The sequence below is a fragment of the Apium graveolens genome, chromosome 3, assembly GCF_009905375.1.
Source record: "Apium graveolens cultivar Ventura chromosome 3, ASM990537v1, whole genome shotgun sequence".
NCBI lineage: Eukaryota > Viridiplantae > Streptophyta > Magnoliopsida > Apiales > Apiaceae > Apium > Apium graveolens.
This window is the reverse complement of record NC_133649.1, coordinates 108,957,207-108,982,655: the sequence shown is the minus strand read 5'-3', so window position 1 is coordinate 108,982,655 and position 25,449 is coordinate 108,957,207. Positions and strand designations below refer to the sequence as shown.

The 25,449-nt window shown below is 35.7% G+C and overlaps 2 protein-coding genes across 2 annotated transcripts; both read left to right on the top strand.

Annotated features, from left to right (window-relative positions):
- Positions 1-1,805: 1,805 nt before the first annotated feature.
- Positions 1,806-7,177, top strand: LOC141714517 (serine/threonine-protein phosphatase PP1 isozyme 4-like; the record flags this gene model as incomplete). Its single annotated transcript, XM_074518032.1, has 3 exons — positions 1,806-2,369; positions 2,445-2,604; positions 7,131-7,177. Coding segments are annotated over 3 exons (771 nt in total), but the record flags the coding sequence as incomplete, so codon positions are not given.
- LOC141710854 (NADP-dependent malic enzyme-like) lies at positions 4,233-5,376 on the top strand. The gene is made up of 6 exons (XM_074513367.1): positions 4,233-4,347; positions 4,431-4,508; positions 4,626-4,700; positions 4,800-4,890; positions 5,081-5,209; positions 5,291-5,376. The coding sequence occupies exons 1-6, from the start codon at positions 4,330-4,332 to the stop codon at positions 5,374-5,376; spliced, it is 477 nt and encodes a 158-aa protein (XP_074369468.1). The 5' UTR covers positions 4,233-4,329.
- Positions 7,178-25,449: the final 18,272 nt, after the last annotated feature.

Below are 25,449 nucleotides of genomic sequence, written 5' to 3'. Positions count from 1 at the left end.
CACACCACCTTTAGGCTTTAAAGCCTGCTTGGGACCTGACTTTAGCTTGGGTGTAGAATCAGATCCAATCTTCTTCTTACCCTTCCATTTGCCCTTCCCTTTGGCCTTACCTTTATTTCCCACCATCAGTATGGGAGCAGGTTCAGCTGTCTTCATGTTGGTCTCATATGTTCTTAACATATGCAACAATTCAGTAGGTGTTTTGTCAAATTCATTCATATTGTAGTTCACAACAAACTGAGTGAATTTGTTGTTCAAAGAATTCATGATTAGGTCAATACCAGTTTCCGGACCAATCGGGAAACCCAAAGTTTCAAGGTACTCAATGTAACCAATCATCATCAGAACATATGGGCCAACTGGTTCACTCGCCCCTTGTTTGCAATTAAAAAGTGACTTACTCGTGTTGAAGCTTTCTTGACGAGTTTGGATTGCAAACATGCTTTGCAAGTGCTCATTGATAGTATATGCATCCATATGCACATGCTGTCTTTGAAGCTCAGCACATCACATATTAGACATCGGTTAACTTTGCCACTGATGTTAAAAGAAATATTGATATCACCCCGTGTTTTTGTGATGTCTTTGTTCTTTGTAGACATCGGTTATAATTAAACCGATGTCTAAAATTCACTAAAAAAAAATAATTTCACGCCCACCTTTTCTTTCCCCCCTTAGTCAAATTTTCATTCAGTTTTAGTTCTAAATTCCCCCCATCCCAAAATTCTCCCCCCTTAACCAAATTTTGGTCCCCCCCAAATTAATCTTCAGATACAAAATCAAAACAAAAAACTAAAAAATCAAAACTAAAAACTAAAAAACAGTCTCTCTCACTCTCTCGAACCTCCGTCTCTCTCTCAACCTCTCTCTCTAGATCAAACCTCTCTCCCCTCACAATCTCTCTGAACTCCGGCCATCATCTCACCATCACAATCTCTCGAACCTCTCTTTCTCTCGAACCTCTCTGTCTCGAACCTGTCTCTGGAACCTCTCTCTCTCTCTCTGAACCTCTCTCCGCTCCCAATCTCTCCGTTAAACCTCTTTCAGTTAACCTCTCTACTTCGGTAAGTGTTGTATCTACTTGAATCGAACTGGTCTTCTCTGCATGAAGACCAGTTTTAAAAGTTGATGATTTTTGAATTCAAAACCCTAATTTTGTAAATTGGGGTTTTTCTAATTCGAAACCCTTATTTTTTTTATTAATTTAGTGTCTAAACTTGTTGCTAATACTTTTCTTCTTGTTATATACAGGACCTAATCTGAGAAAAAGATTTAGAGCTTTAGGTAATTTGGGTGTTTTTGGTTGTTCATTTGTATTTTTGTTTTTTTTATTTTTGTAAATTGTGTAAAGTTAACGATCTTTTCATCTCTACTGATTACATGGTATTTTTTAACTTCAATCCTTATTTTTTTTGCTTTAGTTGTGATTTGTGATTTGATTTAGTGTTGTTTATCTTATTTTGCTCGTTATAAATGTTGATCCATTATTTTATTACGGATATGATTAGGTTTTAAATGTTTTGATTTGGTGCTTGGTGCTTGTTATAGATTTCATCTCTTGATTTAGCTCTACAACATCAAATTGAATTGTAGCAATAACTGTAAAAATGTTATATGTAATGTGTGCAATTTAAGGCTTGTACATTTGATTTGGATAAAAGGTGAAGCTATTTATACTTTACACTTCAATGTCTGGATTTTTTGTTTATATTTTTTTAAATTTTCTGCTACACAAGACTGCTATGGTTCACTTAATACTAAGATTTGTGCTTGCTGAAAATATATAATGTACACTCGTTTGTATTTCAGGTGACATCCATGGGCAGTATAGTGATTTGTTACGACTCTTTGAATATGGTGGCTTTCCTCCACAATCAAATCATCTATTTTTAGGGGATTATATGGACCGTGAAAAACAAAGTTTAGAAACGATATGGCTCTTGCTTGCTTATAAAATTAAGTATTCGAATAACTTTTTTCTTCTTAGGGGGAACCATGAATGCGCCTCTATCAATAGAATATATGGATTTTATGATGAATGTAAGCGCCGATTCAATATTAAACTATGGAAAACCTTTACTGACTGTTTCAACTGTCTTCCTGTGGCTGTTGTTGTTGATGATAAGATATTGTGCATGTATGGTGGTCTGTCCCCTGATCTTAACAATTTGGATCAGATCAAAAACCTGCCACGTCCAACTGCTATACCTGACACAGGTTTGATCTATGATTTATTTTGGTCAGATCCCAGTAATGATGTCAAGGGATGGGGATTGAATGATAGAGGAGTATCATTCACCTTTGGCCCTAATAAGATGTCAGAGTTCTTAGCGAAGCATGACTTGGACCTTGTTTGTCGTGCTCATCAGGTAAAACCAATAATTTTCTCTTTTTCAACAATTAATTTGCACCGGAGTTGATGACTTGACGTTATGCTTGTGCAGGTTGTGGAGGATGGTTATGAATTCTTTGCTGAAAGACAGCTTGTTACCATATTTTTCGCTCCCAACTATTGCGGTGAATTTGATAATGCTGGTGCAATGATGAGCGTTGATGGAAATATGATGTGCTCTTTCCATGTACTGAAGCCAACTGAAAAAAAGAATAATTTTTTAAGCCAACTGAAAAAAAGAATAATTTTTTAATGTCCACAAAAATGTAACTGGTATATACTTTTTCTTGCCTTTCCTTTCTGGGTATATTGCCAATTTGCCATTAGCAGGTTTGTGGTAGTTTAGACCTTGTTGGTTAGACTGGTTCACCTTTTAAACTTATAAAGAAGTACTATTCATATCTTAAACTATAAAACAAGTTAGATTATTAAGTATGATTTGAACTTCAATGTATTGCAACTATCACAATTGGCAAGACCTGCTACTATTATTAACTTAGTTTATTTGTCACTTCTTGTAGTGTTTGCTTTGCTTCTTTATATTTATATAAAGGGTCTTTCTTCAAGAACCATCATCCGAATGAGAAGAGATGGAATTCTGACTATTGTATTTACACATATAGTCCCCTGTCCTGGTGTTTCAAACGTCAACAATTAGTAAAAGTCAGTTAGACTTAAGTTTTAGACGGCTAAGTTGGTGTCATGCTGCCAAAATTCTCATAGTTTTTTGACTTGATTGTAGTATTGCTACTTCTTTATATAATGACTATTAATTTATTCCTATATAAATATTACTTGTTTTATTTCCTATTTAATTAAGGTTCCTGCTAGAGTTGACTGATATATTTTTCTTTTGGTGTTGGATCTTTCTTTCTGCTCTACGCGTCCTATTTGTTTTGATAAATTTTTTTATATGTGATCTCAGTTGATAGGTGGGGGAAGTGGCTATGATTATAAATCAGTCAGAAGATGGACTACTCAAAGGAAGTTGGGATACAGTCTCATTGAATGTGAAAAAGTAATTTGTGTGTGTGTGTTAATTATTGTTACCCTATTATAGTTGGGATGCTGACAATATTTCTTATCATCATTATTAATTTCAGATATTTGTCCCTATCCACAAAGAAGCACATTGGTGTTTGGCAGTAATCAACAGGAAATATGAGAAGTTCCAGTATCTTGATTCTCTTAAAGGAGGGGATCGACAAGTAATGAAAGTTTTGGTATGTTGTGGGTTCGCCCCTTCCCTTCAAATTATTTGTCTACTTGCATACGTGTAAATTAGTTTTAGTAGACTTTAGGTTTGGCTAATCTAGCATGGTTGTTAATGCAAAGCTTCCTTATCTATCTTATGTGAAGATTCAGTAAATTGGTTATTAAAGAATGAAGAGGAGTTGCAATATAACTTGTAAATAAAACAAGACAAAAGATGGTTATTAAAATTTTATAGTGAGCACACAAAAGACTGTTGTTAAACAACAGTCTTGTTGACTGTTGTTTTTTAACACATCTGTCGCTTTGGCCTCTTTATAATTACTTATATCTAGTTTTCTTATCTTTTCCTTAAATCTAATCTGATTCAAGATAATAATCTTAAAAATGATTTTAGAGCCCTGATTTGCTAACTCACAGAAAAGGCAAAATATTTAAAAAGGTGGGTTTTGATCAAGTGAGAACCAATAAATAAATGAGAACCAGTAGAACCATGAACACACATATAAATGAGGTTCAATAAACTGAAATAACAATTCAACTGTTCTTGTACACAGTAGACTCGTAGTATTCCCTGCAGTCAGTCATCAAAGATTGTCGTCCTGGTCTCTTGTTTAATTTCTGATCTCTAATTTGGTTTCGAGTTACTGTAGGCTATTAAGCCAACAGTCTTGATTGGAACATCAGGACAGGGGAAGACATTCACTAAAGAAGTTGTAGAGGCTATGGCTTCTTTCAATAAGGTCCTTCCTCCCCCTTGGCATGTATCTCAATATAACATATTTTTATATACATGTATGTAAGTTCATGAGCCGACGAAATGCAGAAACCTCTTATTATGGCTCTCTCAAACCCAACCTCTCAAGCTGAGTGCACTGCTGAAGAATCTTATAACTGGTCTGAGGTAAACAAAAGATGTTTTTCTTCCCTCCATGATATATTGATATGTATCCAACATTAGTTGATGTTATTTACTTCAAAGAAACTCATTGAACCAACAAAACCTTATTCCTTAATACAGGGCCGCGCAGTGTTTGCCAGTGGAAGTCCATTTGACCCTGTGAAATACAATGACCAACTTTTCATTCCTGGCCAGGTTCTATAGATTAATCTTGTACATTTTATATCAGTATTAGTTAGAAAAAATTATATAAGCATAAATGACTGAGATGTTTGGGTTCTCTTTGTTTTAAAGGCAAGTAACGCGTATATCTTTCCTGGACTTGGACTTAGTTTGGTTATGTCTGGTGCAATCCGCATGCACGATGAAATGCTTCTTGCAGCTTGTAAGTACTGACACTCCATTTATAGGACCATGGAATTACATGTTCTAAATATACCATAATTCTTCCTATTAATAATGCTGCCTACTGAACTATAAATTGCTAAGTATGAACCATAATTGTTTGATAACTAGACGCATACTATGTCAGCTGAGTGCGTAAAAACTTATTATCTGTGAATTTTTTTAAACAGCTGAAGCTTTGGCCTGTCAAGTAACACAGGAACACTATGATAAGGGAATGACATTCCTACCATTTTCTAATATCAGAACAATATCCGCTAACGTTGCAGCTAAAGTTGCTGCTAAAGCATATGATCTTGGTTAGTATCTTTTGTATCATAGATTTATCTATTATCCATCTATTTGCCATCCTAAAACATAACAAATTTGATGTCTCACAGGCTTGGCAACACGTCTTCCTCCAGAAGATCTGGTCAAGTTTGCTGAAAGCTGCATGTATAGTCCCAACTATCACATTTACCGGTGAACTGTCAATTAACCTATGGCTCTTAGCCACTTATAACTAATAAAGTTCCTCGTGATCATGATGTTTGGTTTTCCTCTGTGTTAAGGGAGCTTCTATTTGTGAATTTGGAATAATCAATGGATGTTAGTTCGTGGAAGCAAGAATTTGTAGAAGACCTTCCTGAGCAAAAGAACGGGTGCGGTTTGCCTTTTTTTTGTCTATCTGTATTGTTCCTTTGCTCAAAAGAGTAAGCTGATATATGTGTTGTTTAATGAGGAAACTTTAGGAATTTAAAAAGGTGTAAATGGAGAGAATATTCAGTAATAAAGACCTTTCTTAGCAGAACAACGTGTGCTTTTCTTTGCTCAAAGTAGTAAGTTAAGATATGTGTTCTTTAAGGAGGAGACTGTTGGAATTTAAAAAGTTGTTGCATAAACATAGAGAATATTTTGTAATAAAAAAATTTTACATGTGTGTTGCATTCTTTCAATCGTTTAGAGCTCCATGAATAATAATCCTTTAGTTTTTATCCCCTGTACTGATTGAATCATGCTTATCAGAAATGCATTTATATTAGGGAGAATGTGTGTGTGGTCTAATTAAGAATACTCTCTCGCGATCTCATTCAGTTTTCACCATGACTATTTAATAGGCACTCAGGAAGAAGCAGCAGAAGCGTATGACATTGCTGCTATGGTTCCCACCATACTAACTGGCCTACTATCGCATTCCAGCAAACGAAGTCTCCAATTACTATGCATTACCCGTACGCTGATCACCAAAGGCTCTGGTGTAAACAAGAAATACCAGATGTCGATTCTTCCTCCCAAAGCTATCAAGGATTTCACCAACTTCAATTAGGCAGCAGTAACCACAACTTTTATCAACCTTCCGTGCTGCATATGTTTAGAAGTGAGAATGTAATAGTTTAGATTTCAGATCATATGTTTTACTATTTTGGTTGACGTTCTCAGACAATAATTACATAATTAGTGATGTAAAACTTTACACAATTTGGTCTATAAACTTCTTATACATCACTTTCAATTCAGAAAAGCTGATGTCAAAAAAGATAATATACATCACTTTAAGGTAAAAAACCGATGTCAAAGAAATCCAGGTTCAAGTCTAAATGAAACATAGAAATCACTTTGTTTAAGATAAAACTGATGTCAAGTAACATTATAAACATCACTTTTAACCAAACAAAACTGATGTCAAAAAACACAATGTACATCAGTTTTAGGCAAACAACTGATGTTAAAGACTAACATGTTCAAGTCTAAATGATACATAGACATCACTTCATTCTAGAAAACACTGATGTCTATACGCTAAATTAGACATCACCTTTCATTAAAGAAACCGATGTTTAATATGTCATTTTACATCACCTCTGTCAAAAGTATCGATGTTTTTGTGACAAAAAACATAGCTCAATATATGTTTAATATGTTTTAATAGTTGTAATTTAGTTATAAAATAATTTTGTTATAGCATTTTTTGTAAAAAATCATCACATAGACATCAGTGTTTTTCATGAAAATCGATGTTTTTGTGACAAAAAAGATAGCTCATGATATGTTTAACATGTTTAATTAGGTGTAATTTAGTTATTAATTAATTTATTTATAGCATTTTATGTAAATAATCAACACATAGACATCTGTTTTTTTAACTAAAATCGATGTCTAATCGAGTATAGACATCGGGTATTCACCGATGTCTAGAATAGACATCACCGACATCAACATCAGTTGGAAAACAGCATAGACATCGGTCAAAAAGCGATGTCTATGGACTTTTTTCTTGTAGTGAGTAGATTATCGAGACAAATCATTATTTGAGCATGGCCATGCTTTTATAATCTCACTCAATCAAGAGGCCAATAATATCTCCCCTAATTATAGGAGGGTTAAATCCTTTATCTATCATTCATATTTCTCATACGACTCATGATATACCCGATGTCCACTTTTATCATCACCCGATCAAAAGTAACTTTTAATGTAGTCAAAGTATATTAATCCTCGTATAGAAATATAATGATTTCAAGTCAAAGGATCGTTACACCATTATCACTGTGAGTCTTTCTTATGACTTTATTAAACATGAAGAATCTCACTGTGGGTCTGTCCAGTACCATGTACTCTCACATGTACCTATGTATTGACTTTAGTATCCCCATACTTATAACCAATGAGATGTGGTTATCTTGTCAAACAATATACTAGTCTATCTATGTATTATTATTGTCCTATATAATAATACTCGACTAGGGACCTTTAAGAATATGATATATTATATAATCTCAAGTTCAAGTCATGTACTTAAACTATACAATTTGTATCATGATTCTAAGGACATTTATTATGCTAACAAAATATCGCAGTAATTAAGGTCATAATAAATACATTTATTGAATGATCAACTGACATAAAGATTATAAAAGAATAATGTATTGCCTCTAGGGCACCTACACTAACAATCTCCCACTTGCACTAGAGCCAATCACCCATATATCTAATACACATGGAACTAGTGTGACCATCGTGCTTCTACTGCGACAAGCCTTTGGTCAGTGGGTCTGCAATGTTATCATTTGTGTGCACTTTACATATGTGTATATCACCCCTTTCATTAATCTCTCGAATAAGGTGAAATCTCCTGAGTATAAGTTTAGCCCGGGAATATGATCTAGGTTCTTTAGCCTGTGCAATGGCTCCATTATTATCGCAGTATAGATCAATGGGATCTGCGATCGATGGAACCACTCCCAAATCAGAAATGAACTTTTGAATCTAAACGGCCTCCTTAGCTGCTTCACAAGCTGCAATGTACTCATCATCCATTATAGAATCAGCTACTGTTTCTTGCTTTGAACTCTTCCAGCTTACAGTACCTCCGTTTAGACAAAACACAAAACCAGACTGTGATACAGTATCATCTCTGTCTGTTTGGAAACTTGCATCGGTGTAACCTTTTACAACGAGTTTCTCTTCTCCTCCATACACCAAGAATGAATCTTTAGTTCTTTTCAGGTACTTAAGAATATTCTTAACTGCCGTCCAGTGACCTTCACCCGGATTAGACTGGTATCTGCTCGTCATGCTCAAAGCATACGAGACATCTGGGCGAGTACATACCATTGCATACATGATTGATGCAATTGCTGAAGCATATGGAACTTTATTCATGTGGTCCTTCTCATACAATGATTTCGGACACTGGTCCTTAGAGATCGTTATCCCTTGAGACACGGGGACATATCCCCTTTTTGTATTTTGCATTCCAAAACGATGCAAAACCTTATCAATGTATGTGCTCTGACTTAGACCGATCATCCTTCTAGATCTTTCTCTATAGATCCTCATTCCTAGAATGTAGGATGCTTCTCCTAAGTCTTTAATGGAGAAATTACTCCCTAACCAAGTCTTAACAGCCTTTAGAGAAGGTATGTCATTCCCCATTAGTAGTATATCATCAACATATAGTACTTTGAATGCCACATAGCTCCCACTAACCTTCTTGTAAACACACAGTTCATCTTCGTTTTGAACAAAGCCATACTCTGTGACTATTTCATCAAAACAGATATTCCATCTCCTAGAGGATTGCTTCAATCCATAAATGGATCGACGCAATTTACATACCTTTCCAGCATTCCTTGGATCGACAAAACCCTCAGGTTATGTCATGTACACATCCTCTTCAAGGCTTCCATTAAGGAAGGCTGTTTTGACATCCATTTTCCAGATTTCATAATCATGGAATGCTGTAATGGCAAGTAAAATCCTTATAGACTTGACCATAGCCACTGGTGAGAAAGTTTCATCATAGTCAATACCATGAATTTGTTTGAAACCTTTTGCAACCAGCCTAGCTTTATAGGTCTGAACATTTCCATCCATGCCCTTTTTCTTCTTAAAACCCCATTTGCACCCTATGGGTTTTACCCATTCAGGTGGATCAACCAAAGTCCATACTTGGTTTTCGTACATGGAATCTATCTTGGATTTCATGGCTTCAAGCCATCTCTTAGAGTCTGGACTGTTCATAGCATCTTGGTATGTGAGAGGCTCATCTTCATCTATGAGCATCAAATCACCACACTGAGTCATGAGAAATCCATATCTCTCTGGCTCATGGTGAAATCTACCAGATCTACGAACAACCTGTGTTTGTTGAGCATTATCATTATTCTGCTCTTGTTCCACTTCAGGTTCAATGCTATTTTGCGGTTCTCGATCTTCATCGAGATATATAGTTCTCCCACTGTTTCTTTTGGAAACAAAATCTCTTTCCATGAAGACAGCATCTCGAGCAATAAACACTTTCTGCTCAGAAGGACTATAAAAATAATACGCCTTTGTTTCATTAGGGTATCCTATAAAAATGCACTCTTTGGATTTAGGTCCAAGCTTGTCAGATTCTTGACGTTTCACAAACGCCTTACATCCCCAAACTTTCATAAAGTTCATGCCTGACCGTTTCTCCTTCCATATCTCATATGGAGTCTAGAGCGTTTCTAGAGCGTAACCCCAGAAACTAATTGGAAGATCTGCATGACTCATCATCGATCGCACCATGTCCAACAAGGTGCGATTTCTCCTCTCTGAAACTCCATTCCATTGAGGTGTTCCTAGCAGAGTGAGTTATGATACAATACCACACTCTTTCAAATACTCTCTAAATTCGGTGCTTAAGTATTCACCCCCACGATCGGATCGTAAGATCTTAATACTTGCATCTCCGCCAATTTGCTTCTCTACTTCAACCTTGTATTCTTTAAATTTTTCAAAAGAATCGGATTTGTTCTTCATAAGATATACATATCCATATCTACTGAAATCATCAGTAAATGTTATGAAGTAGTAGTAGCCTCCTCTAGCCATTACACGCATTGGGCCACATACATCACTATATATTAGCTCCAGACGTTTAGTGTCCCTTTGACCCTTACCAGTGAAAGGGGCTTTAGTCATCTTACCAAGCAAACCAGATTCGCATTCTTGGTATGATTCAAAATCAAACTTATCCAAGTATCCATCCTTATGTAATTTGGATATGCGTTTCTCATTTATGTGGCCTAGACGACAATGCCAGATAATGTTTCTGCGAATCGCATGCACGTAAAAACAGTCTTCTAGTTCTAAAACAAGCCCAGAGGGCATAGATAAATAATAAGTCCCTACAGCTAAAGCAGCAACTTTTGCTCCATTGCCTACTCTTAGGTCCACTTCTCCCTTAGCCAAAGTTCTACTTCTCTGCAGGCCCTGCACATTTATACAAATGTGAGAAGCACATCCAGTATCAAATACCCAAGATGTAGAAATAGACAAATTGACTTCTATAACATAAATACCTGATCCAGAAATCTGAACTACTTTCTTTTTCTTCAGATCCTCCAAGTAAATTGGACAGTTTCTCTTCCAGTGACCATCTTTCTTACAGTAGTGACATTCACCCTTGGCCACACCACCTTTAGGCTTTAAAGCCTGCTTGGGACCTGACTTTGGCATGGGTGTAGAATCAGATCCAATCTTCTTCTTACCCTTCCATTTGCCCTTCCCTTTGGCCTTACCTTTATTTCCCACCATTAGTATGGGAGCAGGTTCAGCTGTCTTCATGTTGGTCTCATATGTTCTCAACATATGCAACAATTCAGTAGGTATTTTGTCAAATTCATTCATATTGTAGTTCACAACAAACTGAGTGAATTTGTTGTACAAAGAATTCATGATTAGGTCAATACCAGTTTCCGGACCAATCGGGAAACCCAAAGTTTCAAGGTACTCAATGTAACCAATCATCATCAGAACATGTGGGCCAACTGGTTCACTCGCCCCTTGTTTGCAATTAAAAAGTGACTTACTCATGTTGAACCTTTCTTGACGAGTTTGGATTGCAAACATGCTTTGCAAGTGCTCATTGATAGTATATGCATCCATATGCACATGCTGTCTTCGAAGCTCAGCACTCATAGTTGCCAACATAAGACATGCAACATCATTTGCATCATTCTCATCCCTTGTGCGTGCTGCTCGTTCATCAGCAATAGCACCCTCAGGAAGGGGGCCTGGACTAGGAAGTTGTTTCCTCCTGTCAGCTTGTCCTTCTCAAGGACTGAACGTACGGATAGTGTGTTTGTGTTGTTTGCCATTACTCAGTATCTACAATAATAAAAGTGCAAAATAAACATTAGATTGTCTGAGTTAAAATTTTATGTTCATATGATTATGATATATTCATAATATATCTCCCACTATTTTTTTATCAAATTAATAGCCCTAACTATTAATTCGGAAAGTATATCCCATAAATCTTTCTAGTGAGCCAAGATCCATATTTCGTCATGTTCTAAGTCAACCACTGGTATCCTTAAAACATAATTATTTAGGTAGACAACAGTTGTCAATTATATCATATATAATTCTTGGATAATTTGGTGAACAATAATTGATCTTATCTATCTAATAGATTTTTAACCAAACTCTATGCTTTTAAGTTCATAATAGTTGAATATAACCGTTTATATTCACCTTATTATGATGACTCAGTTAAGTTAGACCCAATGATACAACGTCCGAATATAACCGTTTATATTCGTCGCATTTTACCATGATAGATAGGAGTCCCCTGCCACTGACAGCCCTTCCCCTTATCGATCTAGGATTTAATGAGTGTTCATTCATTGGAAAGCATCTGATTAAAACTTAATATTTTTACTTAAGGGATTTTTAATTTAAAACGATCATGATCCCATCATAAAGAGATTCCCAATTTTTTCTTGAATAAAATACTTCAAATCAATACTCGTCAATGGTTTGATTTCCAGGTAGTGGAGGAGTCACATCGGTCTCGCTTAAAACCCACAGTCTTACAAGTTCTATGACCCCGTTGTTGAGAAAATCGCCCCATATCAGAAATAAAGAAAATTCATATTTTATTCTGTGTTTCATAAACACGAGAATCTCATGATCGTTTGTTAATTTTAAATCTTGAGTCGTTACAGATTTTATCTTGTTTAAAGGCATGGCATGGGTGATGTATCTAATACATACATGCATCATTAATCTAATTAAAACATGCATTTTCTACTCTACACATACTATTTATACATCATATGAAAAGTGCGTAAAGTAAACATGCAATAGTTATGGCCCAATCCTATGTGATCTTTTCAGGCTAATTAAAAGATCAAGGTCAGTCTATGGTATAAAAATAACTATTACATATGTCTTCTCTATTGCTTCCATTATCTCCTTGGCCTCCATAGGATGCCTCCTCTTTCCCTTGTCCTTCTTGGATGTTACATTAAGAATTATACTAATGAACTTACAAAAGAACTCGAGTTACATTCGAGATAAAACAACTACAAATAGAAAACGACATGCAAGTCGTATTTATTACAAACCAAAAGAATAAACCATTACAACTAAGGTCTTAAGGCCATAACTATGCACCATCCTCAAGTAACCATTAAAGAACATGATAGATCATATAAAGATGACATACTATTTATCACTTATCATGATCCAATCAAGAATAATAAATAAGTAAAGCATATGTCATAAGCACAAATTAAAAACGAAACCCTAAGCACGCGGAGGGAGCCCCCCGATGGTGAAATTTTTTGCAAAATCAAGTATCAGAATACTAGCAAAACATGTATCAGAATACTATTCCAGAAGCATGTATCAGTATACACACGATCCATATCCCAGTTACCAAAAACATGTATCAGTATACATATTTTAAGAGATCGCATACATATGAGTTATGGCAGATCTTAAACATACTAGTATCATCATATAGATCATTAACAGATTCATTATATCATTCATATAACATAACTGTTATCATGGAAGACTCATATAACATAACTGTTATCATGGCAGACTCATCACACATGCATACTTGTAAAAATACTGTAAACACGTAACCAAATTAGCCCTTTATACACGTAGCTCTGATGCCATTGTTGGGTTTCGAAGGCATAAAACGCAGCGGATAAACGTAAATAAAACAAAAAAAAATTCGAAACCCAAAAACAGGATCCATGTATAATTATGGGCAGATTATGGAGATAACGAATCATACCTTTCAAGAGCTTAACTTTCACGAACTCAACGGAGATCCTAGCTATCACACTTTGTGTCTACCTCTCGGAGAAACACCTCTATGGTATCCACACGAGCACCTTCTAGAACGTCTCACGAACTTGACTACGGAATGGATGTACTAGCCTCCTTCTTGACGATCTGAATTGCCTCTGCCTCTCTTTGCTGCTAGGGTTTTCTAAAAAACGTACAAGCCTCTTTAACCTATCATTATGTATTTATAATGGCTGATTAAAAAGGCCCATAACAGCAAAGCCTAACCCTAGTAGGTATTGGATTAAATAATAAAAATGAATTTCTATTATTTAATTAATAACTAAGTCATACTTAATTATTATGGGCAAAAATATTCCTTTTAATTCGAATTTATATTATCTCAATTAAGTCTTACTTAATTATAATAAAATTCAAATAATCATCAATTAATTTAAATCCATAATTTAAATTAACTATTCCATTAAGTGCTCTATTTGTGCGACCCTATAGTGTAATATCCGGGATATATCGTGTAATTATTAAGTGTTATCTGTACTTGAATATTCCAAAAATAATATTAATTGAGTATTTTAATTTTTATATATCCAAAATAAAATATAGATAATTGTCATATCTTCCTAATTATTTTTATGTTGGTTTATGGATTTATAAGAATCATTTGAAATTTCTAAAATCTTTTTCCGGGTAATTAAAATCTATTTTATAAAAAGGGAACCAACCGACGTCAACCGTTGTTACATTTTTCGAACCCGAAACTCTTTCGAGAACTCCTTCCTAACCTAATTGTAATATTTCGAGCATTTTCCATGTTTCGACTTTTTCGATCCGGCTTACGGTTTGTCCTACGCGGGTCCCGGCACAACATTTTCGATACAATATTCGTTTCGGTAAATCAATAAAACCCGTATTCTCGATAAACGGGAGCTTTTTATTAAACTATCCCAATTATCACTTCGTAATACGTGTAACCAGGCGCTGAGACCAAGACCGCAGTACAAATTGTACTGATTTAGATAATTATCCCGAAAACCGATAACGTTTGGATCAGTTTTTACAAATAAACGTACCGTTTTATATCTGGAATGATCCAACGGGATACTAATTTTCCATAATTATAAATAGCCTTTTACCGTATTTTATTTCGTATCAAAATCATTTGCAGATAGTTAATTATATAATTTTCAGAGAAAAACCCTAATTACATAAACTGTTCTAAGAATCAAACAGCAAAACGAAGGCGTTACCGATCTCTGTTTTTAAAGCTTGAGTAACCAAAACAAAGGATTTGAGGTGTTCTATCAGATTCTGAGCTTGGTTTCACTGCAGAAATCAAGGTTATTTTTCTAAAAATTTATTTATTTTTGAATTTATTTTATTAAAAATATGAATTTTTGTTCGGATGATTGTTTGTATGATTTGATGATTGCATGTTGTAGAGCTTGTTTTCCTGATGATTTTCATATGTCATACGTCTGATTTGGAGTTCAATAACATGTTCAAATTTGAGTTTAATTTTCGATTTTCAAAATTAGGTTTTATAACCCATATGAATGTTTTCAATTGAAATTTGGGGGTTTTTGATTCAGGGGTTATTAGCTGTTGATTTATAGTAGGTTGTGTTCCTTATAAAATTTGCAATCGATTGATATATAGCTCGTTAACAGAGGATGTTTGAATCGAAGGGAGTTGTGTTTTAAAGATTTGCGATGTTCGCCGGAAACCGGCGATGTTCTTGGCCAATTTCCGGCCAGAACAGGGATGATTAGAATGTTTTGAATGCATGAACAAGTTCCTGGTATTGTGTAGTGTTGATCTGGAGGTGTTGGTGGGATGAGGACGCCGGGATCGTCCTCTCCGGCCACCCCCGACTTTTTCCGGCGACTGGACTACAAAATTGCAGTTTGGTCCCTGCAGTTTTAAAAACGATGCAGTTTGGTCCCTGTAGTTTCCAGACTTTGCAAATTTAGGATTCCTGTTTATAAAATATTTAAAAATCATATTTCCTATTTATTTTTATTATAAAAATTCGTTTTTAATTTCTTAAAATTCTAAAAATTATTATTTTAATTCCGAAAATTATTTTTAATTCACAAATAAATCTGAATTAATTAGTTAATTAATTTCAGTTATTTTCTAATTGATTGATTGGTCAATTAATTCGAAAATTAATTGATTAATTGATTTAATTAATTATTAGTTGATTTTTAATTAATTATTTAATTAGATTTAATTATTTAAAAATGATTTAAAAATTCCGAAAAATAGTTACGAGCTTTAAAATATTATTCTAAATTATTTCCAAGGCTTGATGATTATTCTAAAATTGTTTCGGAACCAGAATTGGCCAACCGAACCCTGTTTATTAACCCGAAATTGATCCAACGAACCGTTTTAATTCCGAAAAATGCTTTAAAAATCATTTTAAATATCCGAAAGCATATTTATGACCCGAGACTTCTTTATAAATGATATGTCATTAATTACGTGATGTATTATGTGTTATACGTGACCTGTTGTTTAACTATCGGTCTATATATTCGGTGTTTACTTGGTTATTGCATAGATTTCAATCCGTTAATCGGATTTGGGTAAAACGAAGGGTAGATAGAAGTATGTGTTGAATAGAATCCTATGAGTTGATGATTGATAGATGCTTATGATATGTGAGCAGAAGAGGCAAGGCATAGGAAAGGGAAACAGGTAGTTGAGGAGTAAGACGATTGTGATTGAAAGCAAGTGCAGGATAGTAAGCTAATATCAGGCAAGTGTTCTGAACTTTCTCGAGATATTGTAATTCTTGATAGTCTTGTTGACATTGCAAGTGCTTTGAAGCACGGAAACCTAAATCCTGATTTCAGTTATTGTTCTTGAGCTATGAACCATATTCTTTCTAATCCATTGATTATTGTATACCCAAACAAGAACCACAAATCTACGATACTACTCCACAAATACATACAAACTAAATACCAGACACTGAACTGAATTATTATATACTCAATCCATGATATCTTATGCTTTGAAAAACCAAATCCTTGAAACCATGAAATATTGTTTCCTTTGTTATCCAATTCTTTCAATACCCAGCATTCAAGCTTTGAAAGTACCTTGTTGATCCTTACAAGGATTTAAACCCTTTCATTGTTAAACATTTATTGTTGTTAATGATTTCGGTTATTGTTTATTATTGCATATTCTGTTATTATGTTAGAATTGGATTGTTTTTATAAAATTGTGGACCAGATTCGAGGTCAGACCATATAATGGTCAAGTTAGGCCAATGTGTGCCTTGGATCCAGTAGTTAGAGCAATGCTGTGTGCCTTGCTCGGGGTTAGTGCGTGACTGATCAGCAGCCTAACCTTGGTTTTTAAATTAAAAGTATAATATCCAATTCTAAATCATAATCAATTATTCCCTTGATATCATAACCATATTCATCTGATGATCATTATTCTCAGTTTTGTCATTGTGACTTGCTGAGCTAGTAGCTCATTTGTGCAATGTTGTTTATATTCTTTCCAGTTAAAAAGGAACCAGTTGGTAAAGAGGATCCCCAGTCCAGCGCGAGAGCTAGGGGTTCAGGTTGAGGAAACTTAGCTAGTAGGCTTCTTTTGGAATAATTTAAGTTTGTAAAAGTTTGTAATAATGTTTAATACTCAGTTTGAGTTTGAAATAGTTGGAATTCGAACGGTTTGTAATATATTAGTGTGTGTGTGGCTTGTGTGCATACTTTAACCTGTTGCGGTCCGTGGTGGTTGGTAAGTAGGGTCACTGCATATATTATTATTATCTTTATTATTGTTATAAGCAGATTATAATTAAGGTGTGTGTGTGGACCCCAAACTTCTGACCCGGGTTTGGAGGGCGTCACAGGTTTGGTATCAGAGCTACAGGTTATAAGTCACTGACACAAGCCTAGGTTGACGGGAATGGGTAGAGGGATAGGATTAGAAGTAAGGTATAGGATGATAGAACGTCGAGAGGTTGAGTGTTATGGTATAACCGGTATTAGTATAGTTTGCGTCATGGTACGAGATTCTTATATTACGATATGATTTCAGATAGCAGAGATGGCCGACTCTTTTATTCCCGTATCAGCTGATCACTCAGAGCCTTCAGTTGGAATGCCGTTTTCGGATCCACGTCCTGTGATTCCACCAGCATTGGCTATTCTACCTCCACCGGTGTTACAGCCCGTACCACTGCAGGCTATTCCACCTCCAGGCATGAGGCCACCTGTCAGAGGACCCCCACCAGCTGATTCAGATTCCACTGGGCATTCAGTAGCGAGTGCCCCATTCCAGTCTACATTGCCCCCAGTTCCTTATTACCGGTATGAGGCTCTTCTATTGGAGCGTGATTCCTTGTTGGCTCAGATTAGAGAGTTACAACATATCATCAGGACTACAGATGTTAATCGTTGTGTGAGGGAGCTTCGAGAGGAGATTCATGTGACACGGAGGGTTCTTGAGGCTAGGTTACATGGAGCTACACTACCTGGCAGAGGCCCTGGTGCACTGATGGGCTAGGCTACTGAGGTGATGGAGGACTTTGAGAGGCTGGCAGGACCAGAGTTTCCTTGGAGCTGAGTTAGAGATTTTGAGATAAAGATGCTGAGCAGTGTTGTAGGGTTATATAGTATGTACAGTAGTGTGTAGTGTGTATCAGTAGACTTTTGACTTGTATTTATAGACTAGCGATGCTGATTAGTGAGTAGGTTATTGTACCCTTTTTGCTTTTACTTTCGAAGCGTCTTTACGCTTGTACTACCCTAAAACTTTTGATCTATATATATCAGTACCTTTTTCCTTCCCAGCACTGTCATTTATTTTATTGCACCAGTTATACCCTGTGATACCATGTACCCTGTTTTCCATAACTGTTTATATTTTGTAAAGAAACATGCAATTTACTTAGTTACAACTGTTTTCAAAAAGAGATATTCCTATTTTACAAAACTTTTCTTTTATACAAATATTTAATTCAAAAGCTAAATAAATTGATTGATTCTTTACAGAAAATGCCTCCCAAAAGAAATACCCGCACCAACACCCAGAATGAAGACACCAACAACAATAATAACCAAAATGATACAACCCAGAATGTGAACCCAGGACCCATGGACCCAGCAATAGCCCAGATTCTTCAAATCTTGGCCCAACAAACAGTTCACCTGGCACAACAACAGCAAAGACAGACCAATCCCCAGGTAACTTTTAAAACTTTTCAGGCAGTACACCCACCAGAATTCAAGGGTTCCTTAGAGCCAATTGAAGCAAATGTGTGGTTAAAGGAAATAGAGAAGGCTTTTGCCTTAGTGAAAGTAAAGGAAGAATAGAAGGTTGAGTTTGCAAGTTACTATCTGAAGAATGAGGCCACCTATTGGTGGGAAATGGTGAAGACATTGGAAGGCACAAATGTTATTAGTTGGGAAAGGTTCAAGGAATTGTTTTTAGAAAAGTATTTTCCTCAGTTTGTTCAGGATCAAATGGAGCTGAAGTTTTTAGAGTTAAAGCAAGGGAATATGTCGGTAACAGATTATGAGGGTAAATTTGAGGAATTGTCAAGGTATGTGACGTCGTATGTTGATACTGATAGGAAGAAAGCTAAAAGATTCCAGCAAGGTTTGAAACCATGGATCGAAGGGAAGATAGCCATTTTTGAATTGGATACCTATGCAGGAGTTGTATAGAAGGCTATGATCGCAGAGACAGAGAGTGAGATGTTCCAGAAAGATAAGGAAAGCAAGAAAAGGAAAGTTGAGGGAAGTGAGGGTCAGTCACAAACAGGGAAGTTTTCAAACTTTAAGAAGGGCAAGTTTCAGCCAGGGAGAAATTTTAATTTCAGAAGACAAAATGCAGGAGACGGAGGCCAGGGCAACCGTCCAGCTAATGTGAATCAGCCGAATCAGTTGAGATTAACTTTTCCAGATTGTCAAGTTTGTGGAAAGAAGCATGGAGGAGTTTGTAACAAGTTGAACGTGGTATGTTTTAAATGCAACCAGAAAGGGCACTACTCGAGGGAGTGCCGAAATCAGCCAGCAAGAGAGCCAGCAAATAAGGATCAACCTATCCGGAATCCAGCAGTGAAAGTTCCAGTCATTGGATTTACATGCTTTAAATATGGGAAGCCAGGACATATGGCCAGGGATTGTAAGACACCAGCCCCAGTCAGTAATGTATTAAGGATTATGGGATCTACCCCAACAGTGAATGAGACTCCAAGGGCTAGAGTTTTTGACATGTCGGTGAAGGATGCGATCCAGGATACGGATGTCGTGGCAGGTACGCTTAATGTGAATTCTTTATGTGCCAAAGTGTTAATAGATTCGGGAGCAACTCGATCATTTGTTTCACAAGATTTTGTTAGTAAGTTAAATTGTCCAGTTGGGTATTTAAATGAAATAATGACTGTGGAATTAGCAAATTGAGAACGTGTAACTGTTAACCAAGTTTGTGGGAATTGTGAGATTGAGATTTCTGGTAGTAAGTTTTGTGTAGATTTGATACCGTTTAAGTTAGGAGAATTTGACGTTATATTAGGAATGGATTGGTTATCTAAGCATGATGCTCAGATAGATTGTCGAAATAAGAAAGTAATGGTGAAAACGCAAGACGAAAGAATAGTAACGTTCAAGGGACAGAAGCAGGTAAAGAAGTTCTTAACGATGATTCAATCCAAGAAGTTACTACGGCAAGGATGCGAGCATTTCGTAGCATATGTGATTGATAGAAGTTAAGAGCCAGCAAAACTTGAAGATATCCCAGTAGTGAATGAATTTCCAGACATATTTCCCGACGAATTGCCAGGACTTCCTCCAGATAGAGAAATTGAATTTGCAATCGATTTAGCACCTGGAACAGAACCAGTATCCAAGGCCCCGTATAGAATGGCACCCGCTGAGATGAAAGAATTAGCAAAGCAATTGCAAGAGCTGTTAGAGAAAGGAGTAATTAGACCCAGCGTATCCCCATGGGGTGCACCGGTATTATTTGTCAAGAAGAAAGATGGAAGCATGAGACTGTGCATCGACTATAGGGAGCTCAACAAATTGACGATTAAGAATAAGTATCCGTTACCCAGAATTGATGATTTGTTTGATCAATTGAAGGGAGCCAAGTATTTCTCCAAAATCGATTTAAGATTGGGATATCATCAACTAAATATTAAACCAGAAGATATACCAAAGACAGCTTTCAGAACAAGGTATGGGCATTACGAGTTTTTAGTGATGTCTTTTGGATTGACCAATGCCCCAGCAGCGTTTATGGACCTGATGAACAGAATTTTCAAGGAATATTTGGACAAGTTCGTTATAGTATTTATAGACGATATTTTGATCTATTCAAAGACGGAGGAGGATCATGCGGAACATGTAAGGACAACTTTGGAAATTTTAAGGAAAAAGAAGTTATATGCTAAATTGTCAAAGTGTGAGTTTTGGCTACAGGAAGTTCAGTTCTTAGGACACATAGTCAGTAACGAAGGGATCAAAGTGGACCCGACAAAGATCGAGGCAATTACGAATTGGGAAAGACCGAGAACACCCACTGAGGTAAGAAGTTTCTTGGGATTGGCAGGATATTATCGACGATTCGTTCAGAATTTCTCAAGAATTGCAACACCATTAACAAAGCTTACACGAAAGAATGAAAAGTTTATATGGAACGACAAGTGCGAAGAAAGTTTCCAGGAGTTGAAGCGGAGATTAATCACGACACCTGTTTTCTCACTTCCAGACGATCAAGGGAATTTCATAATTTATAGCGATGCTTCCTATAATGGATTAGGATGTGTTCTTATGCAGCACGACAAGGTGATTGCGTATGCATCAAGGCAATTGAAACCACACGAACAAAAGTATCCTACTCATGACTTGGAGCTAGCAGCTATAGTTTTTGCTTTGAAGATTTGGAGACATTATTTGTATGGAGAAAAGTGTGAGATTTTCACGGATCACAAAAGTTTGAAATATATATTTACCCAAAAGGAACTTAATATGAGCCAAAGGAGATGGTTAGAATTGATCAAGGATTATGATTGCTCGATTAATTATCATCCCGGTAAGGCGAACGTGGTGGCAGACGCATTAAGTCCGAAGGAAAAGTTAAATGAGTTATTAGTACCTGAAGATATATATAAGGAATTTCAGAAATTGGAATTGGAAATTAGAGTTTGCAAACCTGAGAAAGCGAAAGTGTATAGTATGACTTTCCAGCTGGAGTTGTTGGAGAAAATAAAGAAATGTCAGAAATATGTAATGGATCAAGATATAAATCGTTTGGTAGGTGAAGAATTATGCACGCAGAAGGATGATCAAGGCATTTTGAGATTTTCATCTAGAATCTGGATTCCACCAGTGACGAAGTTAAAGAATGAAATTTTACAAGAAGCACATAGTTCAAGATATTCCATCCATCCAGGGAGTACCAAAATGTACAGAGATTTAAAGAAGAATTATTGGTGGCCAGATATGAAGAGGGAAATTGCGGAATGGATTAGCAAATGCTATACCTGTCAGAGAGTTAAAGCAGAGCATCAGAGACCAAGCGGATTGCTACAACCATTGGAAATTCCAGAGTGGAAGTGGGAACATATTACCATGGATTTCATAGTTGGATTACCAAGGACAAGGGCTAATCATGATGCCATTTGAGTTATAGTGGATAGACTTACCAAGTCAGCTCATTTTCTGTCTATAAATGAAAGATTTTCGCTCGACAAGTTGGTCCATATGTACCTAAAAGAAATTGTAGTTCGTCATGGAGTTCCAGTGTCTATCGTATCTGATCGAGATCCAAGGTTTAATACAAGATTCTGGAAGAGTTTTCAAGAATGTTTGGGAACAAGACTGAATATGAGTACAGCTTATCACCCCCAAACGGATGGCCAAAGTGAAAGAACGATCCAGACAATCGAGGATATGTTACGTGTTTGTGCTATTGATTTCAAAGGAAGTTGGGACGAACATTTACCCCTGGTAGAGTTTGCTTACAACAACAGTTATCATGCCAGCATTGGAATGCCACCCTATGAAGCCCTTTATGGACGCAAATGTAGATCTCCAATATATTGGGATGAAGTAGGAGAACGCAAGATACTTGGACCTGAACTGGTACAGCAGACAAAGGAAGTTGTTGAACTTATCCAGAAAAGATTAATAGCCGCTCAAAATCGTCAGAGGAAATATGCAGACCAATCAAGGAAAGACATGGAATTTGAAGAAGGAAGCTTGGTATTACTGAAAGTATCACCATGGAAAGGACTAACGAGGTTTGGAAAGAAAGGGAAGCTAAGCCCAAGATATGTCGGACCTTTTGAGATCCTAAAGCGCGTTGGCAAAGTAGCTTACGAATTGGCGTTACCTCCGCACATGGAGCACATTCACAATGTTTTTCATGTATCGATGCTTAAGAAATATAATCCAGACTCCAGGCATGTAATAGAATATGAGCCAATAGAGCTTCAGGCAGATTTATCATATGTAGAGAGTCCGATAGAGATTCTAGAAGAAAGAGAGAAAGTATTGAGAAATAAAGTGGTAAAGTTAGTAAGAGTATTGTGGAGAAACCCAAAGGTTGAAGAGTCAACCTGGGAGTTAGAAAGTGATATGAGAGAAAAGTACCCTCATTTGTTTTCTTAGGAGATTCTGAGGACAGAATCCTTTTAAGGGGGGAAGGATGTAATATCCGGAATATATCGTATAATTATTTTTGATATTAATATGTGTGCCCAGTATATATTCTCTGAGTTAATTGTTAAGTGTTATCTGTACTTGAATATTCCAAAAATAATATTAATTGAGTATTTTAATTTTTATATGTCCAAAATAAAATATAGATAATTGTCATATCTTCCTAATTATTTTTATGTTGGTTTATGGATTTATAAGAATCATATGAAATTTCTAAAATCTTTTTCCGGGTAATTAAAATCTATTTTATAAAAACGGGAACCAACCGACGTCAACCGTTGTTACATTTTTGGAACCCGAAGCTCTTTCGAGAACTCCTTCCTAACCTAATTGTAATATTCCGAGCATTTTCCATGTTTCGACTTTTTCGATCCGGCTTACGGTTTGTCCTACGCGGGTCCCGGCGCAACATTTTCGATACAATATTCGTTTCGGTAAATCAATAAAACCCGTATTCTCGATAAACGGGAGCTTTTTATTAAACTATCCCAATTATCACTTCGTAATACGTGTAACCAGGCGCTGAGACCAAGACCGTAATACAAATTGTACTGATTTGGATAATTATCCCGAAAACCGATACCGTTTGGATCAGTTTTTACAAATAAACGTACCGTTTTATATCCGGAATGATCCAACGGGATACTAATTTTCCATAATTATAAATAGCCTTTTACCGTATTTTATTTCGTATCAAAATCATTTGCAGATAGTTAATTATATAATTTTCAGAGAAAAACCCTAATTACATAAACTGTTCTAAGAATCAAACAGCAAAACGAAGGCGTTACCGATCTCTGTTTTTAAAGCTTGAGTAACCAAAACGAAAGATTTGAGGTGTTCTATCAGATTCTGAGCTTGGTTTCACTGCAGAAATCAAGGTTATTTTTCTAAAAAATTATTTATTTTCAAATTTATTTTATTAAAAATATGAATTTTTGTTCGGATGATTGTTTGTATGATTTGATGATTGCATGTTGTAGAGCTTGTTTTCCTGATGATTTTCATATGTGATACGTCTGATTTGGAGTTCAATAACATGTTCAAATTTGAGTTTAATTTTCGATTTTTCAAAATTAGGGTTTATAACCCGTATGAATGTTTTCAATTGAAATTTGGGGGTTTTTGATTCAGGGGTTATTAGCTGTTGATTTATAGTGGGTTGTGTTCCTTATAAAATTTGCAATCGATTGATATATAGCTCGTTAACAGAGGATGCTTGAATCGAAGAGAGTTGTGTTTTAAAAATTTGCGATGTTCGCCGGAAACCGGCGATGTTCTTGGCCAATTTCCGGCCAGAACATGGATGATTAGAATGTTTTGAATGCATGAACAAGTTCCTGGTATTGTGTAGTGTTGATCTGGAGGTGTTGGTGGGATGAGGATGCCGGGATCGTCTTCTCCGGCCACCCCTGACTTTTTCCGGCGACTGGACTGCAAAATTGCAGTTTGGTCCCTGCAGTTTTGAAAACGATGCAGTTTGGTCCCTGTAGTTTCCAGACTTTGCAAATTTAGGATTCCTGTTTATAAAATGTTTAAAAATCATATTTCCTATTTATTTTTATTATAAAAATTCGTTTTTAATTTCTGAAAATTCTAAAAATTATTATTTTAATTCCGAAAATTATTTTTAATTCACAAATAAATCTGAATTAATTAGTTAATTAATTTCAGTTAATTTCTAATTGATTAATTGGTCAATTAATTCGAAAATTAATTGATTAATTGATTTAATTAATTATTAATTGATTTTTAATTAATTATTTAATTAGATTTAATTATTTAAAAATGATTTAAAAATTCCGAAAAATAGTTTCGAGCTTTAAAATATTATTCTAAATTATTTCCAAGGCTCGATGATTATTCTAAAATTGTTTCGGAACCAGAATTGGCCAACCGAACCCTGTTTATTAACCCGAAATTGATCCAACGAACCGTTTTAATTCCGAAAAATGTTTTAAAAATCATTTTAAATATCCGAAAGCATATTTATGACCCGAGACTTCTTTATAAATGATATGTCATTGATTACGTGATGTATTATGTGTTATACGTGACCTGTTGTTTAACTATCGGTCTATATATTCGGTGTTTACTTGGTTATTGCATAGATTTCAATCCGTTAATCGGATTTGGGTAAAACAAAGGGTAGATAGAAGTATGTGTTGAATAGAATCCTATGAGTTGATGATTGATAGATGCTTATGATATGTGAGCAGAAGAGGCAAGGCATAGGAAAGGGAAACAGGTAGTTGAGGAGTAAGACGATTGTGATTGAA

Excerpts from the sequence above, each read along its gene's own strand:
- LOC141710854 (XM_074513367.1), top strand. Across the intron at positions 4,509-4,625 it reads AATCTTATAACTGGTCTGAG|GGCCGCGCAGTGTTTGCCAG; the intron begins GTAAACAAAAGA and ends TCCTTAATACAG. Across the intron at positions 4,891-5,080 it reads TGAAATGCTTCTTGCAGCTT|CTGAAGCTTTGGCCTGTCAA; the intron begins GTAAGTACTGAC and ends TTTTTTAAACAG.